This window comes from Cetorhinus maximus, chromosome 2 (genome assembly GCF_964194155.1).
Source record: "Cetorhinus maximus chromosome 2, sCetMax3.hap1.1, whole genome shotgun sequence".
Lineage (NCBI taxonomy): Eukaryota > Metazoa > Chordata > Chondrichthyes > Lamniformes > Cetorhinidae > Cetorhinus > Cetorhinus maximus.
Genome location: NC_135880.1, coordinates 92,328,987 through 92,349,119, shown reverse-complemented (window position 1 = coordinate 92,349,119; position 20,133 = coordinate 92,328,987). Strand labels below are relative to the sequence as shown.

The window sequence follows — 20,133 nt, the reverse complement described above, 5'->3', positions numbered from 1 at the left end:
ACATGGTAATAGGTTGGTTTGATGAGCATCATGAAATATTGAGGGTCATCTGAACTTCTTGTTACATAAGTCTTGGCCAGCACTGATCAACTTGTCCTTTCAGACAGCAGCAAAACCCATTGACAAGGGCATATATTTTTCTTCTGGCAAAGTATTTTTTGGGTTGGTTTTTAGCAGCAGATTTGGCCATTTCACCAACTTAAATTTGACAAAAGTTGAACCATTTTCAACATTTCTTCCATTTTGGGAGAAAATGACTCAATAATAGTGCACTATCAGGCCCACTCAATCATCTAGAAAAACAGTTCTCAGTTTCAGTGCATAAGGAGTGTTTTTTTAAAATTCATCGACAAGATGTGGCCTTTGCTGGCTGGGCCAGCATTACCCATCCCCAGTTGCCCTTGAGAAGGTGGTGGTGAGCTGCTTTCTTGAACTGCTGCAGTCCATGTGGTGTAGGTACACCCACAGTGCTGTTAGGGAGGGAGTTCCAGGATTTTGACCCAGCGACAGTGAAGGGATAGCAATATATTTCCAATTCAGGATGGTGGGTGACTCGGAGGGGAACATCCAGGTGGTGGTTTTCCCATCTATCTGCTGCCCTTGTCCTTCTAGCTGGTAGCGGTGGTGGGTTTGGAAGGTGCTGTCGAAGGAGCCTTGGTGAATTCCTGCAGTGCATCTTGCAGATGGTACACACTGCTCCTACTGTGCGTCGGTGGTGGAGGGGGGTGAGTGAATGTTTGTGGATGTGGTGCCAGTCAAGCAGGCTGTTTTGTCCTGGACCGTGTCAAGCTTCTTCAGTGTTGTTGGAGCTGCACTCATCCAGGCAAGTGGGGAGTATTTCATCACACCCAACTTGTGCCTTTTAGATGGTGGACAGGCTCTGGGGAGTCACGAGGTGAGTTACAACTCAGAATTTCCAGCCTCTGACCTGCTCTTGTAGCCACAGTATTTATATGGTTAGTTCAGTTCAGTTTCTGGTCAATAGTAACCCCCAGGATGTTGATAGTGGGGGAATTCAGTGATGGTAATTCATTGAACATCAAAGGGCGATGGTTGGATTCTCTCTTGTTGGAAATGGTCATTGCCTAACACTTGTGGCGCAAATGTTACTTGCCACTTGTCAGCCCAAGCCTGGATGCTGCATTTGGACATGGACTGCTTCGGTATTTGAGTTGTCACGAATGGTTAACAGCACAATCATCAGCGAACATACCCACTTCTGGCCTTATGATGGAAGGAAGACCATTGATGAAGCAGCTGAAGATAGTTGGGCCGAGGATACTACCCTGAGGAACTCTTGCAGTGATGTCCTGGAGCTGAGATGACTGATCTCCAACAACCACAACCATCTTCCTCTGCGATAGGTATGACTCCAACCAGTGGAGAATTTTGCCCGATTCCTAGTGACACCAGTTTTGCAAGGGCTCCTTGGTCAAATGCTGGCTTGATGTCAAGGGCAGTCACTCTCACCTTGGGAATTCGGCTCTTTTGTCCATTTTTGAACCATGGCTGCAATGAGATCAGGAGCTGAGTGGCCCTGGCAGATTCCAAACTGGGGCATCACTGAGCAGGTTATTGCTAAGCAAGTGCCGCTTGATAGCACTGTTGATGACCCTTTCCATTACTTTACTGATGATGGAGAATAGACCAATGGAGTGGTAATTGGCCAGGATGGATTTGTCCTGCTTTTTGTGTACAGGGCATACCTGGGCAATTTTACACATAGCTGGGTAGATGCCAGTGTTGTAGCTGTACTGGAATAGCTTGGCTAGGGGCACGGCAAGCTCTGGAGCACAAGTCTTCAGTGATATTGCTGGAATGTTGTCAGGGCCTTCAGCCTTTGCAGTATCCAGTGCCTTCAACCATTTCTTGATATCAAGAATTGAATTGGCTGAAGACTAGCATCCGGAGGAGGCCGAGATAGATCATCCAGTTGGCACTTCTGGCTGAAGATTGTAGCTTTTGCACAGATGTGCTGGACTCCATCATTGAGGAGCCTCCTTCTCCAGTGAATTGTTTAATTGTCTATCACCATTCATGACTGGATGTGGCAGGACTGCAGAGCTTAGATCTGATCTGTTGGTTCTGGGGTCACTTAGCCCTGTCTATCACTTGCTAATTATGCTGTCTGGCACACAAGTAGTCCTCTGTTATAGCTTCACCAGGTTGACACCTCATTTTTAGGTATGCCTGGTTGCTCCTGGCATGCCCTCCTGCACTCTTCATTGAACCAGGGTTGATCCCCTGGCTTGATGGTAATGGTAGAGTGGGGGATATGCCAGGCCATGAGGCTACAGATTATGTTCAAGTACATTTCTGCTGCTGATGGCCCACAGCGCCTCATGGGTGCCCAGTCTGGAGTTGCTAGATCTGTTCAAAACCTATCCCATTTATCACGGTGGTAATGCCACACAACACGATGGAGGGTATCCTCAAGATGGAGGCGGGACTTCATCTCCACAAGGACTGTCACTCCTACCGATACTGTCATGGACAGATGTATCTGTGGCTGGCAGGTTGGTGAGGATGAGGTCAAGTATGTTTTGCCCTCTTGTTGGTTCCCTAATCACTTACCGCTGACCCAGACTAGTAGCTATGTCATTTAGGGCTCAGCCAGTTCGGTCAGTAGTAGTGCTACCGAGCCATTCTTGGTGATGGACATTGAGTTCCCTCACCCAGAGTACATTCTGAGCCCTTGCCACCCTCAGTGCTTCCTCTAAGTGGTGTTCAACATGGAGGAGCACTGATCATTAGCTGAAGGTGGGCGGTATGTGGTAATCAGCAGGAGGTTTCCATATTTCACCTGATGTCATCGGACTTCATGTGGCCCGGAGTTGATGTTGAAGACTCCGAGGGCAACGCCCTCCTGACTGTATACCACTGTGCCGTCACCTCTGCCAGTGGGAAGACATACCCAGGGATGGTGATGGTGGTACGTTTTCTGTAAGGTATGATTCCGCGGGAATGACTGTCAGGCTGTTGCTCGACTAGTCTGTGAGACAGCTCTCCCAATTTCGACACTAGCCCCAGATGTTAGTAAGGAAGACTTTGCAGGGTCAACAGTTTGCCATTGTCAATTCTGCTGCCTAGGTCAATGCCGAGTGGTTTCATTCCTTTTTTGTTACAACTGAGTACTAGGCCATTTCAAAAGGTTACCTTTGTATTTCCTTATCAAAAATAGGTTAAGAGTCAACCACATTGCTATGGGCGTGGAGTCACATCGAGGCCAGGCAATGACAGATTTCCTTCCCTAAAGGACATTAGTGAACAAGAAGGGTTTTTACAACAATCGACAATGGTTCCATGGTCATCATTAGACTTTTAATTCCAGATTTTTATTGAATTCAAATTCCACCATCTGCTGTGGCAGGATTCGAACCCAAATCCCCAGAGCATTACCCTAGGTCTCTGGATTAGTAGCCCAGCGACAATATCACTACATCATCGCCTCCCCAGTTGGTACACAAAAGAATACTAGTGCATTGTAAAAAGCAATATTAAAGAAGGCTACTTCATAAATTAAAGATAACTGTTTTTAAAAATCTATTTTTAATAAGGAAATACAAAGATAACCTTGTGGTGCAGGTAATGGATTAGCTTGTAACATATTTATTTAAATTCCGATTTAACAGATCACACCTAGTGGGACCCTTGTAATTTGTAATACCATCATACTGGATTTAGTTGAATGAAGTTTTCCCCTCAGCAATTTTAAAGGCAAAAGGAAAACACTGAATATGCAAAAGTTCTAGAAAGGAACTCGACCAGGCACGTTAGAGCACACTGATACTCAATCCCCACTGTTTTCTTCACTTTAGATTAATATCTGATACTTCACCCTGATAATTTTGTTTAAACTTTGAATTTCTATGCAACAAATGAAATGTCCCAAGACACTTCTCAGGAACATTACCAAACAAAATTGAGGCTAAACCATATAACGTGTTATTAGGGCAGATGAACTTGGTCAGAGGTAGATTTTAAAGGAGTGTCTTAAGGAGTAAAGAGACAAAAGGGAATTAGAGAGTGTTTCAGAGCTTAGGGCCTCAACAGCTGAAGGCACAGCCACTAATGGTGGAGTGATTAACATCAAGAGATGCAAAGAGGCCAGAACTGGAGGAGTGCAGATATCTCAGGGGGTTGTAGGGCTGGAGAGACTGCAGAGATAGGGAGGGGCGAGGCCCTGGAAGGGATTTCAAAATAAGGTTAAAAATTTTAAAATTGAGGCATAACTTAACCAGGTGCCAATGTAGGTCACTCAGAAAGATGTGATGGATGAGCAGGACTTGGTACAAGTTAGGATGTGGCCAGCAGAGTTTTAGATGGCAAATTTACAAAGGGTGAAAGATTGGACGGCAGCCTGGAGAGCACTGGAATAGTCAAATCCAGAGATAACAAAGGGATGGATAGGTGGAAGATCAGAGGCAGTGGCAGATTTAGGTGATGTTATGGAGGTGAAAATAGGTGTGGCCAGGAGCTCACCTCAGGGTGAAATATGTCAATGATCTGATTCAACTTAAGACAGTTACTGAGGAACAGGATGGACTTGATGGCTAGGGAAAGAAATTTGTGGCAGGGGCCAAAGCCAATGGCCAGGATTTTATGATGGTGTTGGCACCAAAACTGTCAGCATTCACTGTCATTACTCCATTAAAACTCTCAGCATCTTCTGGAATAACAAATTCAGATGTCGTGATTCTTCGCTTCTCCAGAAGGTTCACTGTTGAGAATACAATGGGAAATCAATTGAATTGACCAAAAGTTCCACCTTGTACCTGTCACTCTCTCTGTAAAAACCTTTGAAAAAGTTGCACGTCGTTTAAAAACTCAAGTAACTCATTCGACTGCAAACTAATTTCATAATTGTAGCTAAGCAACCTCATTTGCAATGAGAAGCTAATTTTGCATGTGTGAAATGTCAAATTTCTCCATAATCATAAAATTCCACATTAAGTTTCTTTAATTTAGCGGCTTTCTTAATATAATCAGAATCAATTATTTCACTATCTGCAAATTTAAATAAAAACTGAAGGATATTAAACACTTTTAACTTTTTGGTTTGATGTGTGAATGTTTCAATGTGATTGATTGCTTACCTGCTTGCTGACATCACTGCCACTGACTTGGCACCAGATTTAAGCTGCACTCAGGAAAGGGAAAGTCCATGTCACAGAGACCACTAGATATTTGGGGACAGCTTTCTTTGGAGGTCAGCAGCAAATGTCATTTTGCTGCTGACTGCAAAATTCAGGGCAATGGCTTCCGGTTTCCCAATATTCAGTTAGAAGGAATTTCTATGCATCCAATGTTGGATGTCAGACAAGCAGTCAGAAAATTTAGCTATCTGGGAGGGGGGCCAAGAGAAGTGGTGGTGAGTTACAGCTGGCTGTCAAACAGAAACTGACGCAGTGTTTTCATATGGTTTCACTGGTCGGTGAAAAAATAGCAGGCCAAGGATAGGTCTTTTGGTGGGAGGTGGGCACCAGAGATAATGGTGCAAGAAAAGACAAACCATTGCAAGTTATTCTCAGTTATCTACCTAGCCATAGCTGAAGGCGACAGGCATGTGCAGTCCTACCCAGCTGGACAAAAGGTAGAGGGGCTTTGGAGGAGGATGGTGCGGCCCACTATCAGATCAGGTCAAAAAGGATGAGGACGAATAGTTTACCTTTGTCATAATCACTTCAAAGTCACAAATGACATCCTATACAGTGCAGTTTCAGTACTGTGGCACAGCGGTGGAAACCTGTTTGGAGGGGGTCGAACACAAAGTTCCAGGAAAGGTGAGCACAGTTAGGCAGTTCCAGCATTTAAGGAGTTGAGAGGGGAAAGGGAAATTGGAGGCAGGGTGGTAGTTTGGCAAGGACAGAGGGGTCAAGGGTTTTTTTTTGAGGGGTGCTGATGGCAGATTTGAAGGAAAGGAAAGAATACCCGAAGAGATGAAAATCATTAACAATATCAGATAAGATGGGGAGCAGGAAATGAAACTGGGTAGTCAGCAGTTTAGTGGGAATAGTGGTGAGGGAGCAGCAAGTGGGTCTCATGGACAAGGTGAGCTTGAAGAGGGCATGATGGGAGCTAGGACAGAAACTGGGGTTGTTTTTGCATTCTAGCAAAGGAATAGGAGAGAAACTAGACAAAGATGGGAGCTCAGGCCTAGGGAAGGAAAGGAACCTTTGAGGAAGTTGGGTCTCTTCCCACTGGGGACACTCACCTTTTGCCATGAGATATCTGCATGGAAGGCAAAGGTGGCAAAGGTAAAGGAATGGAGTGTTTACAGGAACAGCTATACAGGACATATCTTTGTGCAGAGTGGAATGGCACAGACTGAATTTCCAAGGAAAGGGTCATGTTGTGAGCTGGAGGTTCCCAAGAATATTTCAGGGCTGCCTACTGATGAGCAATGTGGTCCCAACAGGACCAAGACAAGACAGAATTGATCCATATCCTTGAGCCTCATCAACATGGGCCTCCATCTGCCCTCTCAGGGGATGGACATAAAAGATCCCATGGCCCAATTTTGAAGTGCAAAGGCGAGTTCCCCCCGGTGCCCTGGTCACTGGTCAATATTTATCCCTCAAATCAACATTAAAAAACAGATTATTTGGTCATTACCACGTTGCTGTTTGTGGGAGCTTGCTGTGTGCAATTTTGCTGCCACATTTCCTACATTACAACATTGATTCTAAAGTACTTAATTTGCTGTAAAGTGCTTTTGGACATCCCATGGTTAATAAGTGCAGCCCAGTTTCTTCTACTCACACAGCATAACCAATATAGCTGTGTCCATCTAGTCCACGTTGCTTTCAGCGAGTTCCAGCCTCAAACTGGCTTCCTGTAGTACGGCAAGGTTAAAAGTTCAGAGTGCCATAAAGCTGCAATTCTATGACACAGGCTTACATGTTAGCTAGCCGTATTGGGAACCAGTGACTAAAAGGCTATCACAAATGCGAGAATAATTGCTGCTCTTGGGTTATAATCAAGTGGGGTTTGGGATTTGGGGAAATATCTTGATCCAGATTTCCCTCTTAACTGAAGGGATAAAATTACTGCTTGAAACTACGCATTTCAGTGTTCGAGATTCAGCTTATTTGTAATTTAGGCAGTTTTTCTTTTGAAAACAACTGTGTATGAAATTCTTGTTAGGTCAGGTCATGTTTTTGGCCGGGTACACATCTAACATAATAGCAGTGCCTCAGTCTGATTTCTGGCAGGTTAAGTACTTTCTCCTGATCTGTTCTTGTGACTGCTTTTACCATTTGTGGGTTGGGCGAATGTGACTTTAGGACTCGACTTTTAAAAGCCCAATATTTATTTTCAAACTCCAAGTCTATGTAAACATTGATTTGCGTCATTTGGACTTTGGCCGTATTATTGCAAAACATTTGTAAACAAGACAATGTGAGTGTACAAATGGCCATATTGAAACCTAACAACAGAAAAAAAGAATGCATGTACAGCCGACAGTAATTTTTATTGACTGCATTATTTTTTTCAAAAGTTATTTTAATATCATAGTGGGGAAATGCAGTGTAGAAAGACGCAGGTACAATCCCAGCCTGTGCCAATATTCAAAACTGGAGCCAGTTAAGGCACAATCATCCCACCCTAGGGAAGGGGTAGCCTGCAAAACACAGCCAGGTTTCCTTCCTTGATGTAGACATCAGACAAGGGCAGGTTGAAGCTCAGCTATGTTATCCTCCAAAGTCAAAAACCTTGCCAAGTAATATGCATTGACAGACACCCACTGAGCTGAACTCTGGCAAGAGTTATTGTCCTTTAGGAAGGAGAGCTGGCAGAAGATAGGCAGGAGGGAATTGTCATTACATTTTTAATATCTGAGTAGAGCTCACTACTATTAAGTTATGATGATATATGGAACTAACCATATATAGGATCCCTCACTGGATTAGAAAAGGCTGAACGTTTTTCTACGATCAACGTTTATTTTTAAGTTATGAAGCCTAGCCATTTCGGAAACATAGAGGCTGGCTACCCATCTTTAACTTTATCTTCTAGTTTATCACGAGGTGAACTCAACATTAATACTGATTTTCCCATGAATGAAATTTACAGCAGGGAGCCGGCCTACTGTATTACCCCTTTTACAAAAAACTAATTTCACTATCTCACTTTCTCCCTAATGCCCTATATCTTCCTCTGCTTCAAATACTTACTCAACATCCTTTTAAAATAAAATGTAACGATCTCAGCCAATCCTTGTAGTAAATTGTTTGAGCTCCAAAAACACGCTGCATAAAAATATGTGTCTCATGATCCGGCTATTTGTCAGCGATAATTTTAAATTAATGGCTCCTTGTCATGGATTCCCAGCCCTAGGAAATAGTTTTTCCCTTATCAAAAATCCTTCAGAAATTGAAAAACTTCAAATCTTCTCTAAGCCTTCTCTTCTCTAAGGAAAGAGTTGTAGTTATCTCTTTCTCATAGCTACAGTTTACTATTCCTGCCATTGGCCTGTTAAATATATGCTGCATGTTCACCGTGGCTTTAAATAGCTTTTTAGTAATAGGATACTTAAACCTGTACATAGTACTGAAACTATGAGCTAACCAATATTTTATACAAGTTTATCATTAGTTCTTTATCTATGCCTTCAAATTATAAAACCATGGTTATTAAATTGTCTGATGATGATGATGTCGTCATTGGAAGAGCTGTCATTTATTGCCTACCCCCAGTCGGTCTCAAGATGTTGGTGGACCATTTATTTGGACTGTTCCAGTCTATGTGGTGAAGGAACTCTAACAATTCTGTTAGGTAGAGAGTTATTTTGAACCCAGATACAGTGAAGCAAAAGTAACACATGTCCAAGTTAGGATGGTGTGTGGCTTGGGAGACTGTTTACATGCACTAGATTCCCGTGTCTTTCTAGGTGATGGAGGCAGAGAGTTTAGGGAGGCGCTGCTGAAGGACGCTCAACAATTTGCTGTTGTCCTTTGAGGGATTGACTACTTGTACTTCCTTTTGCTGAATTATGTATATGACAATCACTAAAAAAAAATGTTAGAAAGCCAAGAGGAGTATAGAAAACATGGGGGTGAAGTAACAAATGAAATCAGGAAAGCAAAGAGAGAATATGAAAAAATATTGTCAGGTAAAAATCAAGGAAAACCCCAAGATGTTTTATCAGTACATTAAGAGCTACAGGATAACTAAGGAAAGGGTAGGGCCTCTATCAGGGATGTACAAGGTAATTTATGCATTGATGCAGGAGATGTGGGCAGGTTTCTTGATGAATAATTTGTCTCTGTCTTCGCAAAGGAGAGGGATGATGCAGACATTCTAGTTAATGAGCAGGAGTGTGAAATATTAGGTACAAGCATAACGAGAGGGGAAGTACTGGAGGGACTGACATCCTTGAAGATGGATAAATCACCAAGGCCAGATGAATTGTATACCAGGCTGTTAAAAAGAAACCAGGAAGGAAACAGCGGATCATTTTCCAATCCTCACTAGGTATAGGTAAAATACCAGAGGATTAGAGGTCTGCAAATGTTGTACCATTATTTTAAAAAGGTGCAAGGGATAGGCCAAATAATTATAGGCCAGTCAGTCTGACTTTGGTGATGGACAAATTATTAGAATAAATTCTGAGAGCCAGGGTAAAACATCATTTAGAAAGGCATGGATTAATCAGGGATATTCAGCTTGGATTTGTTATGGGAAAGTAGTGTCTTACTAACTTAATTGACTTTTTAGAAGTAGCAATGAGGAGGATTGATGAGGATAGTGCAATGGATGTAGTCTACATGGATTTTAGTAAGGCATTTGACAAGGTCCCACATGACAGACTGGTCAGAAAAGTAAAAGCCCATGGGAGACAGGGGAAATGTGATGAATTGGATCCAAAATTGGCTGAGTGTCAGGAAACAAAGGGTAATGATCGACAGATGTTTTAGCAAACGAAAAGCTGTTTCCAGTGGGCTGAGTGTTGGGTCCCTATCCGTTTGTGGTGGGAGGCCTGATTGATTTTGTCTCCTGTACAAACTTCCCCAAAACAGCTGCGTAGTTGATAGTGAAGGGATAGTTGTGGACTGCAGAATATAAATGGTTTGGTTGAGAGGGCAGAAAAGTGGCAAATGGAATTCAATCCAGAGAAGTATGAAGTATGCATTGCAGGGGGGTGCAAACAAAGCAAGGGAATACTCAGTAAACAGAAGGATATTGGGAAGGGTAGAGGAAGTGAGACACCTTGGAGTGCATGTCCTGAAGGTGGCAGGACAGGTAAATAAAGGTGGGAAAGATGACATTTGGAATGCTTTCCTTTATTGCATGAGGTATAGAATACAAAAGCAGGGATGTAATGCTGAAACTGCATAAAACACTGGTTAGGTCACAGCTGGAGTTTTGTATTCTGGTCACCACATTACAGAAAGGATATAATTGCTCTGGGGAGAGTATAGAGAATTTATGAAAATGTTGCCAGGGCTGGAAAATTGCAGCTATAAGGAAAGATTAGGTAGGCTAGGGTTGTTTTCCTTAGAACAGAGGTGACTTGATTGAGGTGTACAAAATTTTGAGGGGCCTAGATAGAATAGACAGGAAAAAGACTTGTTTCCCCTACTAGAGAAGTCAATTACCAGGAGGCCCAGATTTAAGGTGACCGGTAGAAACCTGTTTCACCCAGTAAGGTGTCTGGAATTCACTGTCCGGATTGGTGTTTGAGGCAGGAACCCTCAACTCATTTAAAAAGGTACCTGGATGAACACCTGATTTGCTGTAACCTGCAAGGCTACAGACTGGGTGCTGGAAGGTGAGGTTAGAATGGGCAGCTAGTTTTTTCAGCCAGTGCAGGTACAATGGGCTGAATGGCCTGTGTACTGTAACTTTTCTATGGTTCTAACACGTAGATGCCTTTCATCTAGAACTGTTAGCATCTTTATATTGCGTGTATACTCTATTCTTTATTTTTTCTCCCAAATGTATTACCTCACACTTCTCCACATTATATTAGATCTGCCAACTGTCTGTCTTCCTGAATTCTTAATCCTTTTCAGGTATATGGAGAATTAATGTGGACTCAGCACTGACACCTGGAGTACGTCACTTCCAAACCTTCACCACAGATAACATCCATTTACCCAAAGTGTTTTCCATGCATCATTCTACTACTTTTACCAATGCCGGAGGAGTCATACAAAAACTTTGTTTACTATATTCACCTCATCTTACCAGTCAACTCTTCAAAAAACTTCATTAATTAGTCAAAGGTGATTTACCTTTTCTTTAATTCATTCACAGGATGTGGGCTTCGCTGGTTGGACTGGCATTTATTGCCCATCCCTAGTTGCCCTTGAGAAAGTGGTGGTGAGCTGCCTTCCTGAACCACTGCAGTCCATGTGGTGTAGGTACACCCACAGTGCTGTTAGGGAGGGAGTTCCAGGATTTTAACCCAGTGACAGTGAAGGAATTGCAATATGTTTCCAAGTTAGGATGGTGAGTGACTTGGAGGGGAACTTCTAGGTGGTGGTGTTCCCATCTATCTGCTGCCCTTGTCACTCTAGATGGTAGTGGTCGTGGGTTTGGAAGGTGCTTTCGTAGGAGCCTTGGTGAATTCCTGCAGTGCATCTTGTAGATGGTGTACACTGCTGCTACTGTACGTCGGTAGTGGAGGGAGTGAATGTTTGTGGATGTGGTGGCAATCAAGCAGGCTGCTTTGCCCTGGATGGTGTCAAGCTTGAATGTTGTGGGAGCTGCAAGTAGGGAGTATTCCATCACACTCCTGACTTGTGCCTTGTCGATGGTGGACAGGCTTTGAGGAGTCAGGGGGTGAGTTACTTTCACAAAGTAAGTGAGTTACTTTCATTTGTCTTCAACAAATGCCAAAAGTTAAAATCCTTTAATTCTGACATGTGAGACAATTCAGGTCCATGGTTAGAGATGGCAGTTCAATTGTTTATAGTATGACATTGCTGAACTTGCATTCTAAGCACAGAAGAAAAATTTAGGAATATTTGTTGATGTCTGACCAAAGATTTTAGAAACAGTAAATCAGTCTCCCAGTTGGACTCTTAAATGCACTGAGCTGTCTGCCTTCTTATTCCAAAGCCATCAGATGTCAGCTTTTTTTTTGGAAAGAATACATGTCCATTGTTTGACCTGTTACTTGAACCCATAAGCCTCTGAACTACTTCCACCATATTAACAACCAGTTGACAGAAACTTTTATCTCATTCAAATACAAAAGACAGTGAACAGCTCTGGCACTGAAGCGTCAATATCTATTTTTGAGTTTAAACGAGCCTCTACTATATATTGGTTTGCACCATTTCACTCCGGCTCGAGACCAACAGCTGTACAAATTGGTCGTGCAAAGAACAAATATTCCTAAATTTTTCTTCTGTGCTTAGAATGCAAGTTCAGAGATGCCAATCCAGCCGCCATCTCTAACCAAGAACTGGAATTGTCACAAAGATGTCTGAATTAAAGGATTTTTATTTTTAACATTTGTTGAAGACAATCACAACTGTGAAAGGTAAATCATCTTTGACTAATGTAATGAAGTTTTCTGAAGAGTTGACAGTAAGATGAGGTGAACATAGTAAACAAAGGATTTGTATTCAAATCTATTATAGAACTTATTAGAACTGCAGTGTACTAAGCTTTTTTAAACATAAAATGGTGTATTTTTCAAGTGATTGTTTTGCTATGCCAACAGCACGTAGGGAGGTTAAAAGCTCATTAAAGAATGCAGTTTCACATTAGAAATTTTTGATACATTTTAGTTCGCATTTTGCAAAAAGAACAAACGTTTATATGGAAATCACAGTTGAAGCTTCTCTGCATCCTGCCACCATACACAACAGGTTCCATACTACATATGCAAGAGTTGGTCTCACATTTTCTCTTCTGCACTACATAAGTGACTGCAGCTAGCACACTGCCTGCCTTTCAACTTTAAGGAATTTGTATCACTAATTTTTCAGATTGAAGAGAGCCAACAGGCCAGCTGAATCCATAGCAAATCAAATCAACAGTACAAAATCCATATGGGGAGGTCACACCAATCCAAGTAGTTGTTGTTATTCTTGCATGCCCTATTATGCAAAGCCCCCATCACCAAACAGGAATATCAAGTTAAACATGCTCTATTTTAACAAAAAAAAACCTCAAACTTATGATCCTAATTTAGAAGACGTCATGAGATTTGTTAGAGCAAGTGTATGTAAAACTGTACACAAGTACTTTTTTGTTTCAACATTTGAAAAATACAATCTCAAGTATATAATTTATACAGCAAGTAAGGTAAAGATTTCAGTGTTCTATTACTGGCTGGGGAAAGAAGAAAATCAAATAATACATTAATGAAAAATGTTCCACAGTATGTATTTAATAGAAGTGAGTGCACTATTTGGATTATGATGCAATTGATTTTGTTTGCATTAAATGATTATGTATACTGGTCTCAAGTTGTTATGGGATTACAGCCCATCAGTTCACAACTACTTCGCCTGTCTCATATCGATATGTATTTTGATCAAACCCACAATATTCTTTGATTACATTTTTACAGCGGCACCAGAAACTTGTAACTTGAGACTTGTAACTAGTGAGCAGTTGGTCTACATCACGGTTAATCCTTTTTTTGCAAATACATAGTTCTGAAATCACAGCTCTCTGTCCCTGCTGTACTCCATTTTAGATACTGAGAGCTAGGGCAAATGTGTTCACTTTCTCAAAACACTTTATAAATTGAAAAAAGGAAATAGAAGTCAAATGAACAGAGTACTTTATAAAAAACACCCAAAACCCCATATCTCCTAGGTGACAACACTTCAAAAGATATTTCATTGCCTGTAAAGTGCTTTGGGATATTCTGAGATAGTGTGAGGCACTACATAGTTAATAAAATACATACATTTATATAACTGGCAGTGCCAGTGTGCACTCAAAATGTATATAAAAATATTTACACTGCTTCTCTTCCAGAGGCACAAGAAGATCAAAGGCAGCATATATCAGGTTAGCAATAAGTCATTGGAAAGGAGCTGCAACACAGGAAATCTATAATAATGATGTACAGTGGGCTGGGTGGGAATGGAGGCGAGGTGAGAATGAGCATAAAAACAAAAAGCTAAAAGCTACTGCGGACGCTGGAAATCCAAAACAAAAACAAAATTACCTGGAAAAACTCAGCAGGTCTGGCAGCATCGGCGGAGAAGAAATCAGTTAACGTTTCGAGCCTTCATGGCCCTTCGGCAGAACTGAAGGATAGTTAGAAGAAGGGAGACTCCCTTCTTCTAACTATCCTTCAGTTCTGCTGAAGGGCCATGAAGGCTTGAAACGTTAACTGATTTCTTCTCCGCTGAGAATGAGTATTATGGTGAAAGGAACCACAGTAATCACTCAGTATGTGAGAAAGAGGGTGGAGCAGAGTCTGAAAGGATTAAATGAGTGCTGGATGTAGGAGCAACCTGGAAAGAGGCTGTGAGGGAGCAATGGAGCAACTAGGTCATGATTGAAACAAAAACAAAAATACCTGGCAAAACTCAGCATAGGTGGAGGCAAAGAAGAGATGTCATAGACAAAAGGACAAAGGAGTGTGATATTATCTAAGGAATGTGCTAATGGGGACTTTGTCCTTTTCCACCTGTCACTGGCCCCCTATCCAGCTCTACCTGTCCCACCCCCTCTACCAGCTTATATTTCACCTCATTTCTCCAGTTCCTTAGATCTGATGAAAAGGACTCGAAATGTCAACTGTATTCCTCTCCGCAGATGCTGTCAGACCTGCTGAGTTTTTCCAGGTATTTTTGTTTTTGTTTCAGATTTCCAGCATTCACAGTGTTTTGCTTTTATCTTAGGTCATAATTGACTTGAACATAGGAGCACTGAAGGAGAAAGCAGGCATCATGCCTTCAGCATTGTGATAGAGTGCTAGGCTGAGTGAGAAAACAGGGCTGAAAGCCCTGAGGGTACATGGCTAGCAGAAATGCAAGCCTGGTACTGGCACAGATTGTAGGAGTGAACAGAACCAGGCTGATTCAAGGTGCTGCAGCAAAACAATGGAATGGACAGCAGTGATGTGAAGAAGCATTGAGCCACAGTCAAGGAATTCTGTAGAGACGAGTAGCTAGAAGAGGACGTGAATATGTTTTTCTGAAGAGCAGGCTGTCGCATATGTAGCATAATCCAAGTGTGGACATTGCATCTCTCTAGCAAACCTTGCCTGAGGGTACTCCTAAATTTGGGAGTACTGTAACCTCAGAGTCAGAAGTTTGTAGGTTCAGGTTCCACTCCAGAGACTCAAGCACAAAAATATAAGCTGATAGTACAGAATTCTTCAGTCATGTGCTGCAGAGTCTTTCAATAGATTTTAAACCAAGGCCCTGCCTGCCCTCTCAGGTGATGTAAATGATCTCAAGGTACTATTTTGAAGAGGAGCAAGGAAAATTCTCCCTATTTATCTCGGCCAATATTTATCCCTCAATCAACAACTAAAAAGGGGAGTGAGACTAACAGAAAGGAACTGCCACAAGCTGAACCTTTTCTGCTGCCCTATTCAATGATAAAATAAATTTTCTGGTTGTTATCACATTGCTGTGCACAAATTGGCAGCTCTGTTTCCTTCGTTACAATGATTGTAAAGTGCTTCAGGATATCATGGGGTTAGAAAAGCTGCCGTACAGATCTTACATGGACTTATACTCCATGGGGTGTCAAACTCAAGTGGTGCACTATAGCCTACCCACGGGAGGCTTCAATAGTGATCACTCAGATCAGCAGTCAATTGTGGAATTATTTTCCATTGTCCTGAAAATAACAGACTTAAAGGTGACAGTATAACTTCACCTTTAGTGTTGCAATTATGGTACCTATGTAAATTTTCAAGGGACATAAAAAATCCTACTTCCTGTATTGTTGGATCGAAGACCAAGTTTCTTCCTTTTTCTGAAAAGCAAATGCTTTGTCTTCTAAAAACACTGAAGTCTATCAAGAAATACTTGCATCTAACAATATTACTTGTTTAGACCGTTTTCACTGAATAAAGATTATAGCAGTTTTATATTGCGCAGTTAAATAAACTAGGTAAACAAACCTGTGGAACTTAACCTAAATAAAAGTTCAACAATGGTCATCATCTGTTTATAATTTCCTTCATTTGGTTTTTATATAAAATTTAAAATACACAGTTTCTAAATCCCTCCCTTTCCTGGAAGCCATATTGGGAGCAGTTCAACTTGGAAATTGGTATTGTGTGTATTTATAAAGTGATCACATTGAAATGCATTCAGCAATGGGTGCAAGCAAGCTTGCAACCAACCAACCCCTTATTCAAAAGTAGCATTTCTTAGGGAAAAATATGAAACAATGTGGCGTTTTATAGGATACATATTATCTGTAAACATAAATCCCTTTTCATTTAAACAATATCCAAGGCCTATTAAGTCAAAAATAAACTTGAAACCAAAGTTGATAATATCAGCGGGTTTATACACAAACAGCACACCAAAGCAGATTATCAAATTTCAAAAATCAAACCTTCTTTAGAAACAATACCGCCTTCAGTAACTGCAATGTAACGCTTTGCAGGGTAGAGTACTTACTTAAATGAAACGTTTTTAGAGTCTTTTTTACTTGGAAATCTCGTAGACTTCAATTCTTCCCCAGGAGCACAATTCTGGCTTTGCTCAGTCATTTGGACGCTTTCTTGGTAATTACTTCTCACAAACGGTCTTTGACAGTGTACAAAGCTCCCTTAGACTTCAGCAAGAAGGGGGAAGGGACGTTATTTGTTCCAGGCAGACGTGAGCAGGCTTAACTGATACGACTGGGCCCCATCCAAAAAAGTGAGGACGGCTTTCCCTGACTAAAGCCGAAATAAACAGCGTAGCAACCTAACGAGAAGGAACCTACCCGAATGGGCAATTGCTGCAAACTTTTTCAAAGTATGGGTAGAACTTTTAGATTTTCCTAAACAATCCGCCCATCATCCAGAGGGAACACCTCCAATTGTGCAGTATTAACTAGGTTCCGCCCCCGCCTACTACTTCACCCAATTATAAAACAAACTCCCTGTTAGTTCTGCAGACGCACAGGATTTGTCAACAAGCACCTCTCAAATTTCTTGCAGCTATCAATGATGTAACACATACTGTGAATTATTTAGACAGGATATTACTTCACCAGGTGCCCATACATTTTGAGAAATGAATCAGTTGATTGTACAATATCAGATAAACACTGGGGGAAATTGCTGGAGGAGCAATCAAACAGCAAGTCAAACTGAGCGGCAGTCCCCGCTCTTTATTGAGGTTCGATGAGAGTGTAGAGAAGTTTTTGACACCCCGCGCTTTTCGGTTTGGGTATTGGGTGCGTCAGAGGCGCTTATCTTGGAGAACCTCGGTGGTGTTATTTTAGGGTTTCTATTTTGAGTAGCTGTAAACAATTTTAGTTTCTGCAGCCTAGTTTTATCAGTGCAATAAAATCGAGGACTGAAGGGGTCAAGTTAGAGGCTAATGCCTTCTTATGCAACTTGAAGAAGTTCTTTAAAGCCGCCTGAGGATTCAGTGTTATGAAGTTTGTCCTGTACTGCAATGGATTCTATGTCCCGAATGGGGAAACAATTATTTTGTACACAAGCAGTTAAAGGTAAATGCGACTTTATTTTCTTGCCTTTGGCTTTTCCCTGACAATTTGGATAAGTACCTACAAAACAGTCGGGGATGATTTCCTCACCATAACATATACTGAAATTTAAGCATTGCTGAAAGGAGAGACTTTTTTTGTCAAAGCTTTTCGTCTTGCATCCATCAGGACAATTCGCAAGAAAATACCAATGTCACGGGAAACAACATATACTGTGTAAGAAGAGAGTGCTGATTAGTTGGCAAGTGGACTTTGGTCCACTAGAGGCTTTGCCATGGAGAATTGATCTAAGTGTTTTTTTGAAAAAGAGATTCTTGAGATTGTTAGGTGGCTAAGGTGTTATTTCCCCTTGGACTGTGAATAATCAGATTGTTGGCTTGTCTCTATAATCAGTTAAAAAAACAGTTCTGTTGAAGGGTCATGAGGACTCAAAACGTCAACTGTACTCCTCTCCGCCGATGCTGCCAGACCTGCTGAGTTTTTCCAGGTATTTCTGTTTCTGTTTTTGTTTTGGATTTCCAGCATCCGCAGTTTTTTGTTTTTATCCCTGTAAGAGCAGGAAACGTGACGGGGTGGGGTGGAGGGGGGTGGTTTAAATAGGTGAGAGTTGAAATTTCTCAATGTCTGCCTGGTTGAGTTTGAGATAAAGTGGGCAGCATATCAATGGCAAGTGGTCAACATACTTCCTGGTGGCGGGCACCTATTTAAAATTCATTTGCATCTCATGAATATTCATTAATTGGGAAACACACCAAATTAAGTTCTATCTTCAAGATTAAGTCAATGATTCATGGGAAACTTGCACCTTCTGTTTCCTAATAGCATAAAGATGGTGTGCACTAGGTGAGGTTGTTCAACCTTTGGGTCTGAGGTGAGGTTTTGTCTTTGTCTAACTCAACAGCAGAGGGGCAGAACCAGAAGAAAATGGATGGCCCCGGTAGCAGGACGATGGGGGTGGTAGAGAGTGTGGTGCTTGAGTCCTCCAATGATGCAGCGGTTAGGCTGGTAAGAGGGTGGGGCTGGTGTTCAGGCCCTCAAGTGGCAGCACAGCACATTTGGGGGCGATGGGGAGGTGGCGTCTAGAGCGATCCAGACTCCAGCATATAGGGCAGGGTCCGTTGTTGCAGTGGTCTCGCCCTGTCTGTCCAAGGGAGGCAACTGCTCCATACATGACAGGTCAACAACCAGAGAAGAGTTTGAAGCAGAACAGGTCAATGGCCCCTGAGGGAGCATCGAGGGGAAAGCAAAGGCAAGTGAAGGATGATAGAGGGAGGCCTCAGGATGACGATAGGAAGGTTGAGGGTGAGGATAGGGGCAGAAATGGAAGGTTGAGGGTCAATGGCTCTGGGTCAAGGGTGATGGTTGGATGCTCCAGTAAGTTTGAGGGAAGGAACAGGGTGATGTTGGGAGGGTTGAGGGAGATGGGAGGAAGCTTAAGGGTTACCGAGGGAGGGTGGAGGTGGATGGACTCCAACTGTAGGGTCACAGTGCTAGTGTCCATTGACATGGCTGCCGAGAAGCTGCTACCTTGCTGGAGCTCGGGTGTTGTTAGGAAACTTTAACCTCGCAGGAGATCAGGTTGTTGTGAGAGGAGGTCACTGTGGGATAGGAGGAGTTCTAAGTGTGACCCATGGGAGGGTCATGCATTGTCATTAGTCAACTGTAGCTGCTTTAGGAATGAAAGCCATGTCAGCAGAGATGCTCATATCTTTGCTTGCATTCTTCACACAGTTCAGTTTGTGCATTTGCAACATATCTTTTTGCAACCTTGGGCAGCGGAAGAGAGAATTTGTCAGATTTGAGCATTAGTCGAGCAACAACATAGGCTACAAGGCCATCAGCTGGCACCAACGATGGGGAGGGACGTTAGGAAGAGCCAAACCGGGGCTGTCTTCAATGCCAAAGAGCATTGGTGCTTCAATGCGTGTTCAGAATTCATACCAACTACCTCCAGATGTCAAGGCAATGTTGAAGACGGCTAAGACTTTTCCAGGAGATAGTTACTGGCCTGTGCATGATCCTACAACAAGACCTGCAGCCCCATAAATTTGGAGGGAACCCCATGCCAGGGGTTCAACCTCTACATCAGCGGCTCATTCCAGGGCTCCACGAGGGACACATATGGCTTTCTCCAGACTATAACATATGGGTGCCCTTTTCAGAGGGGCCAACAAATTAATCAGATTCTCAACAGATGCTGATAGTGAGGCTGCTCAAACAGTTGCCTTTTGGGCCATTTTGGGGTTCACACAAGTCTACCTTCAAAGAAGCATTTATGTGAAAAACATGAATATCAAGTTTGGATCACAAGGGGATACTAATGTTACACCCCTTTGTTATGCTATTGTATACAGTAGATAGGAATCCCCCACTATCAACATCCTGGAGAATACCATTAACCAGAAACTGAACCGGACTAGCCATGTAAATACTCAGGCGATGAGAGCAGGCCAGAGCCTAGGAATTCTGCAGCGAGTAACTCCACCTCCTGGCTTCCCAAAGCCTGAAGTCCACCACCACCTG

General features: G+C 42.3%; 1 protein-coding gene across 3 annotated transcripts in view; it reads right to left on the bottom strand.

Annotated features, from left to right (window-relative positions):
* gramd2b (GRAM domain containing 2B) overlaps nt 1–16,979 on the bottom strand; it is a 59,013-nt gene extending 42,034 nt beyond the window's left edge. The window contains exon 1 of one of the 3 annotated variants that reach the window (XM_078566922.1): nt 16,569–16,979. In XM_078566922.1, the coding sequence (XP_078423048.1) occupies nt 16,569–16,660 (92 nt within the window). In that variant the 5' untranslated portion in view covers nt 16,661–16,979. The remainder of the gene's footprint in view (nt 1–16,568) is intronic. The other 2 variants (XM_078566941.1, XM_078566912.1) reach the window with 2 other exon arrangements.
* Between the last annotated feature and the right edge of the window lie 3,154 nt (nt 16,980–20,133).